Source organism: Aplysia californica, unplaced genomic scaffold (genome assembly GCF_000002075.1).
Source record: "Aplysia californica isolate F4 #8 unplaced genomic scaffold, AplCal3.0 scaffold00084, whole genome shotgun sequence".
Lineage (NCBI taxonomy): Eukaryota > Metazoa > Mollusca > Gastropoda > Aplysiida > Aplysiidae > Aplysia > Aplysia californica.
Genome location: NW_004797354.1, coordinates 1,605,984 through 1,620,893, shown reverse-complemented (window position 1 = coordinate 1,620,893; position 14,910 = coordinate 1,605,984). Strand labels below are relative to the sequence as shown.

The 14,910-nt window shown below is 42.2% G+C and overlaps 2 protein-coding genes across 2 annotated transcripts in view; both read left to right on the top strand.

The window, feature by feature from the left end:
- LOC101856410 (VAO-type flavoprotein oxidase VAO615) overlaps nucleotides 1-391 on the top strand; it is a gene marked incomplete at its 5' end in the record, with an annotated part of 6,369 nt that extends 5,978 nt beyond the window's left edge. Inside the window, 1 exon segment of the mRNA XM_013080392.2 lies at nucleotides 110-391. Coding sequence (XP_012935846.2) covers nucleotides 110-340 — 231 coding nt within the window.
- A 906-nt stretch (nucleotides 392-1,297) lies between these two features.
- LOC106011281 (uncharacterized FAD-linked oxidoreductase ARB_02478-like) lies at nucleotides 1,298-12,832 on the top strand. Its single transcript, XM_035968806.1, has 8 exons — nucleotides 1,298-1,411; nucleotides 2,374-2,542; nucleotides 3,386-3,468; nucleotides 3,991-4,125; nucleotides 8,868-9,069; nucleotides 9,664-9,821; nucleotides 10,829-10,917; nucleotides 12,663-12,832. The coding sequence occupies exons 1-8, from the start codon at nucleotides 1,298-1,300 to the stop codon at nucleotides 12,808-12,810; spliced, it is 1,098 nt and encodes a 365-aa protein (XP_035824699.1). The 3' UTR covers nucleotides 12,811-12,832.
- Nucleotides 12,833-14,910: the final 2,078 nt, after the last annotated feature.

Here is a 14,910-nt window from a genome sequence, read left to right as displayed (position 1 = left end):
CAGAGAGAGAGAGAGAGAGAGAGAGAGAGAGAGAGAGAGAGAGAGAGAGAGAGAGAGAGAGAAAACTTACTCCTTACTCCTTATTACATAATAAAATCTCTGTGTTCAGGTGGACAAAATACAGCGCGTAGTGGTAGGCGGGAGTGCCCACACGGTGGCCATGGGCGGTTACACACAAGGTGGAGGTCACAGTCCTATAGGACGGGCTCTTGGGCTGGCAGTTGACAACCTGCTGGAAGCGACCCTGGTCCTTGTGGATGGCAGAGTGGTCACTGTCAGTGAGAAGGGGCAAGTCGTGCAGGTGGGTTGGCTGCTTGCTTGGTGTGAATGTACGTCGTAGATCTTTTTCTTGTTCTTGTTCTTGATGTTCTTGGTGTGAATGTACGTCGTAGGTATTTTTCTGGTTCTTGTTCTGCATGCTCTTGTTCTTGTCCTTTTTGTTCGTGTTTTTCTTGTTCTTCTTGCTCTCCGTCTTGTTTGTTTTTTTTGCTATACTCCATTTTTTCCCTTTTCTTCTTGATTTCCTTGTTCTTGTTGTCTCTTTTTATTCTTCTTGGTTTTGTTCTTTCTCTTTTTCTTCTTTTTGTTCTTGTTAATGTTCTTGTTCTTCAAATATAGCCGTTGCTCTTATAATCTATCCCACGCTTCCAGGATTGGCTATGGCAGTAGTGGTTGAAGCAGTTGGACTCCTAAACTGCTTTAGCGTGCGTTGATGTAAAGAATATAACATTCTCATGCGATAGACATTACACAACTAACAAACACCAACCAACCAACAAACAAACCAACAAACAAACAAACCCAAAATACAAGAACCCTCACCACCAGCAACGACAAAAAACTAACACCACCCCGCACCCCCCCCCCAAAAGAAAGGAAAAACAAAACAACAAACACACTACAACTGACTACAACAATAGCAACAAGGACAAAAATGACAACCACAACAGCAGAACAATAACAATAATAACAAAAACAATTGCAACTTTAACAACAACAACAACAATGACGACAAAACTATTAAAAACAATTACAAAAACAGCAGCGACAAAATAACCCGCAGCATAGCATCACTAACAACACTAAAACCAGCTCCAATACCACCACCACCACCTCTAATACCGACACCACCATCACAACGATCACCACCACCACATCCACCAAAGACAACAATAAAACGTTGCTTTTCATAAAGATTTATTTTCTAGCACAAGAAGTGGACGTCCGTGTGACAGAGAACTGTGACACCACCACCACAAACATCAACACCACCAACACCACCACCAACACCACCACCATGTGCACCACCGTCAATACCACCACCCCTACCACCAACACCACCACCCATACCATCAACACCACCACCTATACCAACACCGCCACCACCAACACCACCACCATGTGCACCACCGTCAATACCACCACCACCACCTCTATCAACAACAAAACCACCAACATCACCACCTATACCAACACCGCCACCACCAACACCACCACCATGTGCACCACCGTCAATACCACCACCACCACCTCTATCAGCAACAAAACCACCAACACCACCACCACCTCTATCAACAACAAAACCACCAACATCACCACCTATACCAACACCGCCACCACCAACATCACCACCATGTGCACCACCGTCAATACCACCACCACCACCTCTATCAACAACAAAACCACCAACACCACCACCACAACAAACATCAACACCAACACTACTACCACCAAAACTAACACCACCAAGACGGCTATCAACACCACCACCAGCAACACCAGCAACACCAACACCATCAACCCCAACACCACCACCGGCAACACAACCACCAACACCACCACCAACACCATCACCACCGACCAACACCAACACTAACACCGCCATCACCAACTCCAACAACAACACCAATATCAACACCACCACCATCAACACCAACACCAACATAACCATCAATGCCAACACTATCACCACCACCAATACCAACACCACCAATACCACCACCATCACCACTGCCACCACCACCACCAACACACCGTCAACAACAACTTCAGCACTACATACCAACACCACCGCCACCAAGACCATCACTACCACCACCACCAACACCGCCACCACCACCACCAACAACAACAACACTACCACCATCACTACCACCACCACCACCAACACCACCACCACCGCCACCAACACCACCACCCCCATCAACACCAACACCGCCTTCATCAACTCCAACAACAACACCACCCCCACCACCACCGCCACCAACACCATCACCACCACCACCACCAACACCACCAACATCGCCTTCACCAGCTCCAACAACTACACCGAAAACAAGAACACTATGCGTCTAATAAAAAGTTCTGTTCCAGGAAGTGGATGGGCGAGTGAGGGAGAACTGTGACACCTCTCTCTACTGGGCCATCCGGGGAGGGGGCGGTGGCACGTGGGGCGTGGTCATCAGCTTTACTTTCCGGTTGCACTTTGCCCCTCAGCGCGTGCGCAGAGTAATATCATCGTGGGTACTCAAAGCTGGCGAGGGTGAGATAATTTCTTTTTTCCCCCCCTCTTTTCTCAAGCTGTGCTGCTGTTGCTGCTGCTGTTGCTGTTGTTGCTGCTGCTGCTGCTGCTGCTGTTGTTGCTCTTGTTGTTGTTGTTGTTGTTGTTGTTGTTGTTGCTGTTGTTGTTGTTGTTGTTGTTGTTGCTGTTGTTGTTGTTGTTGCTGTTGTTGTTGTTGTTGCTGTTGTTGTTGTTATTGTTGTTCTTTTTGTTGATGCACCATTGATTACTTTTGTTATCAGGATGTTCGCTTTTTCAATCATTGCAATTATAGCCAATATCTTTTGGAACGCAAATTTTGTCCACAGAATAGTGGTAACACCCTGACCTCGGTACTAATTTGACGAAATCACACAGTGCACATTAAAGCAGGGAAAATTCTGTCTGCCATCTGCACCCCCCCCCCTGTTTTTTTCCCTCGTATAACAGAAAGAAAAGGGAAGCAAAAGACGAAGATTGGGGCGTATGACAGATAATTTACAATAACAGTTACTGTATTTATTTTCAGTTAAAATCGTCGGGAAGCTGACAATATGTCCTTAGTTGTTGTTAGTTTTTTTTGCGCATATGAGTCAATCGAAAAAATATAGCGATTTTAAAAACTTTTAAAATCATCCTTTTTTTCAGGAAATGGACATTTTAAGTTTAAAATAACGGCCCGGCACTTTTGAAAAAAAAAATCAATTCTAAATGATGCACCGTGAAGAGGAGAACAACAGTGGTTACATTCCATTATGGCCAAAGTCTATCTTAGATCATTAATGGTAGCGTCATGACCACATTCTAATTCAAAAGTTGTGATTTTTTTTTCTCTTCGCCCTCTAGTGGATCAGTTTGGGCGGGACACCGTCAAGTATGTCTCGGAGCAGCTCACGAACCTGTGCCCACGGTGGGGAGGATACATTCTGGTGAGTTGGCCAGGCTGTTTTCTGACTAGAATCTATATCATTCTTACATTATGATAGTTTTTGGTGAGATGAATTATGATTATATGAGGAAGCGGGGGGTATTGGAAGGGATTTATTAGTTGTTAGGAGTGGGGAGGAGGAGGAGGAGGGGCAGAAGAAGAGAAGTTGAGGAGGAGCAGGAGAAGAGAAGTTGAGGAGGAGGAGGAGGAGGAGGAGGAGGAGGAGGAGGAGGAGGAAGAGATGAGGAAATCCGAAAAGGGCGACGAGGACCAGAAGCAGGGCGAGAGATGGAGAAGAAGAGGAGGAGGACCAGGAGAAGAGATGAAGAGGAAGAGGAGAGATAAAGGAGGTGGAGGAACAATAGAATAATGGGAGGAGGAGTAGGAGAAGGAGGAGGAGCAGGAGGAGCAGGAGGAGCAGGAGAAGAGTAGTAGTGAAAGAGGAGGAAGAGGAGGAGGAAGAGGAGGAGGGAGTGGGGGTTAACTGGAAAATTGACCTGTATAGTGTATTATCTTCCAACAGCTGTCCGGAGACTACATTCCCAACACCACATACAGCCACACGCTGACTGCCTTCATGAACCACTTTGGCTCCGACGACGATCCTTGCAACAGCGACATTGATGGAATCTTGAGCTACAACGTCTCTGGAAATCAGGTGTGCTGAGCACGAGAACGTTTACAGTAGTCCGAATGTGTTTCTTTCTTTCTTTTTTTGTTTGTTTTGTTTTACTGCACAGGAGTAGGATGCGATACGATAATTCTTTCTGTGCATACGCTGGCACATTGGTTTGGTGTTTCGTCAGGCGCACAAAAAAACCACACACAGGCATACACACACAGACATATACACACAGAGACATAGATACACCTACAGACATACATACACACAGGCATACACACAGACATTTATACACAGAGACATAGATACACCCACAGACATACATACACACAGGCATACACACAGACATATACACACAGAGACATAGATACACCCACAGACATACATACACACAGGCATACACACACAGAAATACACACAAACACACACAGACATACACACAGACATACACACACAGAGATACACCCGCACGCACACAGACATACACCCACACAACACATACAGACGTACACACCCACAACAAATACAGACGTACACACCCTCGCACACATGCATGCATGCATACATACATACATACATACATACATACATACATACATACATACATACATACATACATACATACATACATACATACATACATACATACATACATACATACATACATACATACATACATACATACATACATACATACACGCATACACACATACACGCACATATACATTCACAATTAAACGCATACACACACACACACACACACACACACACACACCTATACACACATACACACTCACGCATATATATATATATATATATATATATATATATATATATATATATATATATATAAATAAATAAATAATATACACCCACGCACACACTCCCGCACACACCCAAACACACATTTTCTCGCAAGTTATCCTTTCTTTCACACACTGAAACACTGCTAGGTTATTTAAAAAGGCACAACCTCCAAGTTGAATGTCGATCTCCGATAGGACTGAGTTATAATAATATGGAAAACTCATGTAAAGGACGTAACGTCGGACCAAGATGAGCTTCGAAACACCGCAATCTCATGATTGCTTTTCGGTAGCCTGACCACAAGGCTACCGACGCCATGGGAATAATACCCCCCCCCCTCCTTCAACCCCCACCCCCAATATAAAAAAAACTAACAAAAACCAAACAAAACAAAAAACCCCAATCAACCAAAATAAAAAAACCCGAAAAGAAAACCCCATACAAACAAAAAACAAAACAAAACATGGAAGTGGAATGAAATAGTAATAAAGTAATAATGAAATGTAAATAATTACATTAATATGAATTTATTGTTTATGGAAACAAGACTGGTCCTATGGAAGGCGTCCTGTTAACCTAGTAGACATCATGCTATGGTTCTGATGACCCAGGTTCGAACACCGAAATGAGGCGCTCTTGAACTTAGGCTGTATACTGTATGTGAAAGTTTTCAAGGCTCTCCGCAAACTTGGCTAGATCATATCGGAGATGGACGTTCTATTCTACTCTTGAATGGCCCTGCTGTTTTCGAAGGGGTTTAAATAAATAAAAGAAATGAGTAAGTGAGTAAATAGATAATAAATAAATAAATAAATAAATACCTAAATAAATGATGAAGTATGACTTTATGAAAGCCGATGCCGTTACAATAGTAATTATATTGCCCCATCAGCCATTTACCCCAAAAAGATCCCAGACTTAAAAGAAATTGGTTAAGACTAACATGTAGATATCATTATGTAAATACAATCTTGATAAAAAAATTATTCATACTATGTTGATTTAGATTTTGTTTACTGATCAATTTCCATAAATTATGACTGAACCTCTTTTAAATCACAAACTAAAAAGAAATATAAGCAAGGAAACACACGTTTCTTTGTCGTGCTTACTTAATTACTCTCTCCCTATGATATACCGTCAGGCACATAAGGCGGAGAGCAGTGAATGCCACCCTTGTCGGTCTCTGGCCGCCTTCCCTAATCTCGGCACATCCAGGCCCTGGGTGATTGCCTCATCGCTAATTGTGCCTCACTAACTTCCAGTTGATCTATCTTTTTTTTTTACATTTACTTTTTTACTCTCTCCCTATACCGTCAGGTTCATAAGGCGGGGAGCTGTCGACGCCACTTTTGTCTGTCCCTGACCACGCCCTCCAATTTCGGCAAGGACGTGGCTATTCTCACCAGGGGTGAGAACAGCCTGTGTCTTGCTCATGTCACCCCCCTCAGGTGTATATGAGGCCTATAGCACAGACACACACAGAACAGCTCATTGAATAAGTTGTGCAGGCCTTGATAAGTTTCAGATTTAGTTTATGTAAGTGGCTGGGTGAAGGCCATTTCACACCATGAACAGGAAACAACAGTGAAAAAAATCCCGACAATTTCTTTTTTAAAACGAGGTACACTCTACGGTTATGCCGCCAATGAATTATGCAAGAACGAAATGTCATAAATAGAACGTTATTTTATTTTTGTACCTACCGGTACTATAGCCTAATTTTGAGAAGGCCATTCGATTATTTTTTTTTATAGCAAATTAATCAAGACTATGGCAACGGTAATCAGTAGTTGGCCTACATGAGGAAACACGCGCCCAGCACTCATGAATCATTACCCATCCACATGGTGTAAGCCATCAAGAGCTGAGGTGATTTTGTCGGCCTGCGAGAGGTCAGGGGTGAGTCCTCGCCTCATGCCCACTCCGGGGTGGGGATGAGAATAACGGGTCATGAGCTATTCTCACCAGGGGTGAGAATATAGGTGGCCTATCGGCAAATCCAGGCTCTGGGTGATTGCCTCATCCCTTATTGTGCCTCTATAGCTTCCAGTTGGTCTTTGTTTTTGTTTTGTTTTTCCAGTTGGTTTCCAATACCATGTGAGATAAGGAAATCTTGTCTTCGGCATTATTAGAACATGTCCTAGATACCTCCATTTTCTTCGTTTTATGTTTGTGTTGATATCTTCAATTCCATATCTTTCAAACACTTTATTATTTGTTACAAATTCATTCCATTTTTTAATAGTAAAATTCTTCGTAAATATTTTATTTTGAAGCTTTTAAATTTCTTTAAAATGTTTTGTTAGTTTTCCATATCTCTGAACCATGCGTGAATAAAGCCAAAATATTGCTATTATATATTTTTAATTTCGTCTTCAATGGAATGATCTTTTACTTCCATTATAGTTTTTAATTTCACAAAAGCGATCCATGTATTTTTAGTCTTTGGTGGACGTCGTCAAGACGGTCTTAAGTTTTGGATATAATGCTGCCAAGGCACTTGGATTTACTCATTTCTGCAAGGGGTTCTCCATAAAGAGTGATGGGCGTAGTTTCTGATGATAGTCGTAGTACTTCTGTGTTAGATACATTTATCATACGGCCAACTTTTTCGGCAGCTTTTGCTAGTTCGTCTGTTTTGATTGGATTTCATGTAGGCTACTGTGGTGTTTAATAGGCAGATGTCATTCGCAAAATCTTGATCTCCTAAATATGTGCCAGTTGTCTATCCAATGCGTTTCAATGAATTTTTGCTCTGTGTCATTACAAATTCGATCACAATTACAAAAAGTACAGATGATAATTTGCAGCCCTGTCTAAGACCAGTATTTAGTTGAAAAGATGTAGAATGTTCCCCTTCAACTAAGACTCAGCAGCTTGCATTGGTATATATATATATATAACGATTTTATACAGTTTCTTATTTTTGTACGGATGCCATAAATTAGAAGAATTTTCCACTGGGCCTCTCGGTCTACGCTGTCAAAAGCTGTTTTGAAGTCCACAAAATGCCACATAATTGGGACGTTCCATTCTTTGCTTTGTTCTACAATATTTCTAAGGTTGTTTTTTTCCGCTTTCTGTTGGTCCTGAGTAAAGAAGTGTTTTCTTTTCTTTCTTTAGAAACATTTTCCCTTGGCCAGGCCAGCGTGTCACACTCAGGCCTAATACGTCGAGGTGGTAGTTCAATATTTCTTTTGTTATTCGGGGCTAATTTAGTAATCTCCAGTTCAAACGTTCCAAAAGCCTATCTTGAGACGTTTATTGGTTTTTAGAAGGGAGCACCTAGGGCTATAAACCGTCATCTCAGTTCTTATCTCAACTGCTCCCCTTTCCCAACACATTAACAAGGTTAGTTACGTTTTCTGCTTTCCGTTTCTGTAACTTTCAAGTTTTTAGAAAATTATTATATGTTTCCGTAGCTGCTGGAGGAGACAACGCATGAGTTTCTGGTGGCCATTTTGGATAAAGTGTCCTCATCTGCCCTTTGTTGTTGTAGACATAAATCTCTTATCCACCAAGTACCCAGACTTACTTTACTTACTTTTTTCTTCCGCTTGTACCGGGGGGTGTCGCGGGGAGACACAGGCGTCTGTCTGCAGCAAGGCGAGTGGCCTGTAAGAGGGTCATCCCGTGGGCTCTGACATCCTCACTATTTGACTCATAGCTGAAAACTTCCGAGGACATGCTGAGTCATTTAATAAGAGTAGTAGAACCACAAAAATTACCCCACCTCACCATCTGTAGTCGTAGCCAGTTGGCACGCTGCTGCTTATTGGGTATTCGCAGCTAACCTCCATATCTGGAGGTCGTCCACTATCCGCCACCTGTGACGCGTTGGGTTGGGGGTGGTCGTCCCAGCTTTCCCCGCCTATCTTTTTAGATACATGTAATACTTACAAGTACATGACCAAATTATGTTGACAGCGCCGTGAAACATAATACTCTGTACCGTTCTGATTCCGCAGCTGGGAAAGAACGAGGTGAAATACCCTACGTTTCTCGGCTACGAACTCACAGCCAAAGACCCTGACTTCACCAACACATACATCGTCAACACGTTCGTCCAACCCGAGGCCTTGAGGGAGAAGGCCAGTCAAGAGGTTTTCGCAGACATTGTTCTCAGCCTGGGAAAATACGGTGCCGGTTGTGTAGGAGTGCTGATCGGAGGTAAGTTTGTTTGTTTGTTTGTTTGTTTGATGTTTGTTTGCTTGTTTGTTTGTTTATTTATTTGTTTGAAAAAGAAGAAAGGTAGGTGGGTGGGTAGGTGGGTAGGTAGGTAGGTAGGTAGGCAGGCAGGTAGGTAGGTGTGTGTGTGTGTGTATGTGTATGTGTGTTTGTGTGTGTGTGTGTATGTGTGTATGTGTGTATGTATGTATGTGTGTATGTATGTATGTGTGTATGTATGTATGTGTGTATGTATGTGTGTATGAGTGTGTGTGTATGGTGTGTGTGTGTGGTGTGTATGTGTGTGTATGTGTGTGTGGGTAGGTGTGTGGGTGTATGTGTTTGCATGTGTGCGTGTATGCGTGTGTGCGTGTATGCGTGTATGCGTGTCTGTGAGTCTGTGTGTCTGTGTGTCTGTCTGTCTGTGTGTGTGTCTGTGTGTATGTGTGTATGCGTGTATGTGTGTATGCGTGTATGCGTGTATGCGTGTATGTGTGTATGTGTGTATGCATTTTTGCAATTGAGAACAAAATTGCCCTGTGGGATCAATAAAAGTGTAATTTATTTTTAAAAATTATTATCATTAATTCCCACCAGGCAACATGGACAAAGTGCTGGCAGGTGACACCCCCGTCAACCCCAGCTTCCGGAGCGGCATCATGTCTCTGTCGTGTGGTGTCAACTGGGACGTGACGTGGGTCAACGAGTCGTACTACATTGACAATGCCCTAGAGTTTGGAAAAAAGATTAAGGAGGTGAGGAAGATCCATAGACTCGTATTGGCACTTATATGACTCTTTTTTTGTGCTAAAATTTAAGTGCCGTAAAACTGATACTAAAAGTAAAAACTTGGGGGTGGGGGAGAGGAGGCGAGAAACGCACACTCGACTACAACGACTATAAGTATGTGAGGCAGCGTGGGGAAATCAGGCTCTCGTCAAAATAATCAGATAGAAGAAACTTGCATTTTTCCACAGGTTTGTAAGTTTTCATCAAATTTTTGTTTTTTTGGCTCAACACCTTTCATGCCCATTAAAGAACTCATTTCTGTGTGGATTTTTCTGAAAAACGTTGATTAAAGGCATAAAAAAAGTAAATTTTCAGTAACCACGGACTCTAAAGCTAAGGAAATAAGTAATATTTGGCAGCCATTTTCTCACTAATTTTACCTCTGAAAACAGGTGACCCCCACCTCCTTCATTCGCAAATATCTCGACTTGTATTCAGGATAAATGGATATTTTTTCATCTAAATAAAGACAACTGAACAAGCTTTAAGATGATGCCAATAACTCAACATGCCCAACATTTGACGAGAGCCTGATTCCACCACACTGCCTTACATATACCCTTTACATTGGGTGTGTAATGGGGCGGCCCATGGTGCGCATATTTGCGAGTTAGGAACGGCGGTATATCAGAGCGCGCCTGGGAGAATTAAGAACTGTCCTCTCCCCCCTTCCAGCTACCCTCGCCTTTTTCCATCTCTTAATCCATTCTCATCTCCTACTCCTATTCCTACCCATTGTCCTCATCCACTTTCTTCTTTTTCTCCTCCGTCTTCTTCTGTCGACCCCTTCCTCCTCCATCGCCGTGTCGTTTTCTCTTTGTATAATACTGATCATGAGGCCCATTATAATTTTTAAAATGAAAAATACCCACAGAAAACGAACCAAAATCATTTGTATATATATCGTAAATTCTCCCTCAACAGCAAGCTTTATGCGCTTTACAATCTGCATCTCTATTTCCCACCTCTCTAGGTGGGTGCTGGTGTCTACTTCAACGAACCTGACGAAGATTTGGACAATTGGAAGACAGAGTTCTGGGGTAGCGAGGACACATACTGCAAGTGAGTTGTTGTTGTTGTTGTTGATGATGATGATGTTGTTGTTGCTGTTGTCGTCGTTGTTGATGTTGTTGTGGTTGTTGTTGTTGTCGTTGTTGTTATCGTTGTTACTGTTGTTGTTGTTGTTGTTATTGCTGTTCTTGTTGTCATTGATGCTGTTGCCATCGCTGTTGTTTCTGCTGCTGTTGTTGTTGTTTTTGTTGTTATTGTTGTTTTTGCAGTTTCTGTTGTTGTTGCTGTTGTTGGGGTTGCTGTTTGTGTTGCTGTTGTTGCTGTCGTTGTGTTATCATGCTACACTCTAAAGCAAGTGGCCCTGGTTCGAGTTCCCAAAGGTTGTTTTAGGGAGTTTTTCAGGGTCTTCACCCAATTTGACTCAGTCCTATGAAAAATGGACTTCAAACTAGGAAGATCTTCTTAATCGAGCTGACTGTTCCTTACGAAAGTAGGAAGATGGAGAGCACCAATTCAAGTTGGCAAAATACGAAGATATCTCACATCAACTCCAAGGAGAGGGCTATAGCTCCAAGGCCAATCCAGTAGAAGTGGGTGCACGCGGGTGTGTCGCAGCCTCAATATTTACACTGCTAGGCTTCAAAGGCAGGAAGAGACATCAAGAACATTTCAGAACTGGCAGAAAAGAGTTCAAGCTGGCTGTGGACGAGACGGAAGGAAAGCTGGGCCAAATAGAACAGACATCAGATAGGAAAGTGTAGTAGATTTTTGTATAGCTTCGCATTTGCTATTTTTCGCTGGAGGCTCCTTGGCATTGCACGAAAACGAACGGACTGAAGACCCGGAAATATTCTACCTCATGACTCTGCGTAGACTTCTTCGGAGAGATAGTAACGTTAGTAGAGGGTCGATTTGTAGATAATGCCAGGGACAGTGTGCTATGCGTTTATATGGTAGGGGCGCGAAGGTCGCCGTGTCACGACACATGCTCGTCGTGTCAACTTTTGCACGCCGTGCTTGAGTAACCCAGACTTCCCGTGCAAAGTTTTTACACGGCGAGCTATACTTTAAGCCGCAGAGTATGAAATTTAACACGGCTACCATTCAGATCTCGTCGATGTGTCACTGTCCAGTGTCACTCGGCAACTTATGAAACTTTGCACGACGAGCTATTTCTGACACTCCCCGAGTTCTCCTCTAGATTTTCCCGAGCGAGTTATTGACGGCGAGTGTCTCCCCGAGTGCTCACCGACACAATAATGTCAACAGTCATGGCCAGGTGCTCGTCACGATTAAACCCGAACTTCACATAGTGTTGGAAGGAGCGTTAAATCTACTATTTGAATGACACGACATGGTGGAATAAGGCGCTCGTCAATTTTTCAACACGCGGAGTTATTGGTGTCATCTTAAAGCTGGTTCATTTGCTTACGTTTAGATGAAAAAATACCCATCCATTTTTAGTAGAAGTAAAGATATTTGCTATTGAGGGAAGTAGAATCACCTGATTTCAAGCGTATAATGAAAAAGAAAATGGCCGCCAAAGCTTGGTATCTTCCAAAGAGTGAGAGCTCTTGGAAACGGAGCATTTACATTTTTGTGCCTTTAAGCAAAGTTGTTTAGTTAAATCCACGAAGAAATTTTTTTTGGTAATAGGCCTAAAAACTGTTGAGCCGAATTTTAAAAAAAAAAAGAAAAAAAGTGTCAAACCGGCAAAAAAAATGCCGTTTCTTCAATTTCATTATTTTGACGAGCACCCGATTTCACCACAATGCCCCATTTTTGTTACTCCACAGACTGGATGCCATCAAGCGCTGGGTGGACCCGAGCAACTTCCTGTGGTGTCATAATTGCGTCGGTTCGGACTTAAGCCGTGATTGTTCCCCATTCTATACTTTTAAACATGCCATCGACTACGCCTTTTGCTCAGTGACGAGACTGTGAGAGGGGCGCACCGGGATTTAAAAACATTTTCTCACACTACTTGAATTCGCAGTTTTCACGTTAATTTTGTTTATTTAATTGTTTTTCATTCATTCATTCATTCATTCATTCATTCATTCATTCATTCATTCATTTATGTAATTTCTTATTTAAAAAAAAAAGAAATTAACGCCCACCTCCGATAGGACCGAGCCAAAATATGAAAATGCGTGTTAAGTGTGTCTCGCAAGGATACAACGTCGGACCGAGCTGAATGGGAACCCCTGTTCTTGCAATCTCACAGTAGCGTAACCACGATACGACCAACACTACAAGCCTTAAAATGTATAAAAGTGTGTTTATAGTGATTGTAAATGAGCGAACTGCATATTATATTTTACTCGCCATCAACACAATGTTCGTTAATTAGGAGGTCGGTGGATTTGACGGTAAAGGGACGATGAAATGAAGCGTACCTGAAGATAGCCACTCGGTGATTCTTCGTACGATAGCTTCCTCAAAATGGGATTTGAACTTACACCATCTGTGCGCAATGGCAATTAGCTGTGGCGAAGCGTCTATATAATCAAATAATCATTGCCCCCCTTCCTAATTTTGAAACATTGTCACATCTAAAAAGACGTTCATAATCACCAATGAACAGTATGCCTAACATTCAAAACTGTTTCATTGCCACAGAAATAGCCTGTTCACCCCTATCGGGCCACTCAATAAGCAGTCGTAAGCTTTGATTAAGTAAGCTTGCAGTGAGGCTGGAAGAGTCTACCAAAAGAGTTGACGGGAACATGTATAGAGCACACAAAGCTGTTTCATTGCCACATATACCCTGTTCACCCCTTTCGGGCCACAGTTATAAGCAGTCACAAGCACTGATTATGTAAGCTAACTATTACACCGGTCGAGCCTACCTCACAGATGTGAGGGGAACTAACTCCAAATAATATCTTGACTACTGCGAGTTCTTGTTTTTTTTTATCCTCGACTTTTTACCGTCCTATAATCAGATCGTAACCTCGATTATGACACCGGCTCCTGGCCGCGAAACGCTAGACAAAAACAGCCAAATGTGAAATAAAAAATTAATCAATGTCATGCTCTACCAAAGAGTTTAGACACACTGGTGTTACATGTAGAACTGACATCTCTGCTTCTTTGCTTTGTGTTTATGTATTCATATCTAAAGATAAATTTAATGTTTGTGGGAGTAAATATTTAATGAAATAGGATACTTTTCCGATTATTTTAGAGGTTGAACATGCATACAACATGAATTTAGGAATTGTTTTCATTCTCAACTCAGCGTTGCCGCTTCGAGTAAGATTTTTGTGTGATATCTCGAGGCCCTATTTGGTCACATCTCACTTTGATTACCCTGTCAAGCAAGTCAGCCTTCGCCCCTGGCAATTAGCCTAGACGTACACCTGAGATCGTAGTTAAGATTAGTAAAGAGCAGAGAGCTTTTTGTATAGAACATTTCCCCACCACCAACTGATTTCGTAAGTTTGGCACAAGGTAGGCCCTTAAGGCCTTTTGTTTTAAAAGGTGGAAATGGTCCTTTAGTTAAGACCTGCAGAGAATCAGACCTAAAAATTTCCAGGCAAAACGACCACTTCAGACCAAACACACACTGTTCACACCCTGTAAACGTCACCAGGGTACAGAATTCAGTAGATGTGCCCCATGAGATATCTGCCCATAGACGGTGTCTGCAGGAATGACTTTCCTATATCTAAACAGTCCGCATTCTCAAGGCAGATCTTCATCTACGACTGTACGTACCTTTGGAATGTGAACTGTTCATACAATACCAAAATTCGTATCAATTTAAAAAGGAAGGCATTCATTTTGACACTATAAACATTCTGTACCCTAAGAGAAGCAACCAGACGAAATTTTTTTTTAAAATCTAATAGAAGAAATAAATAAAACATACCCTATACAAATCTACAGGCAATCTCTTGCAACTGATAATATCCAAATTAATCTATACTTTTTTTTTGGTAAAGTGTTTTACGGCGCTCGCAACTGCATAAGGTCATATGAGCGCGCGGGACACACCTAATATTTTCAGTTGGTAGGAAATTTTGAATTTTGCCCAGG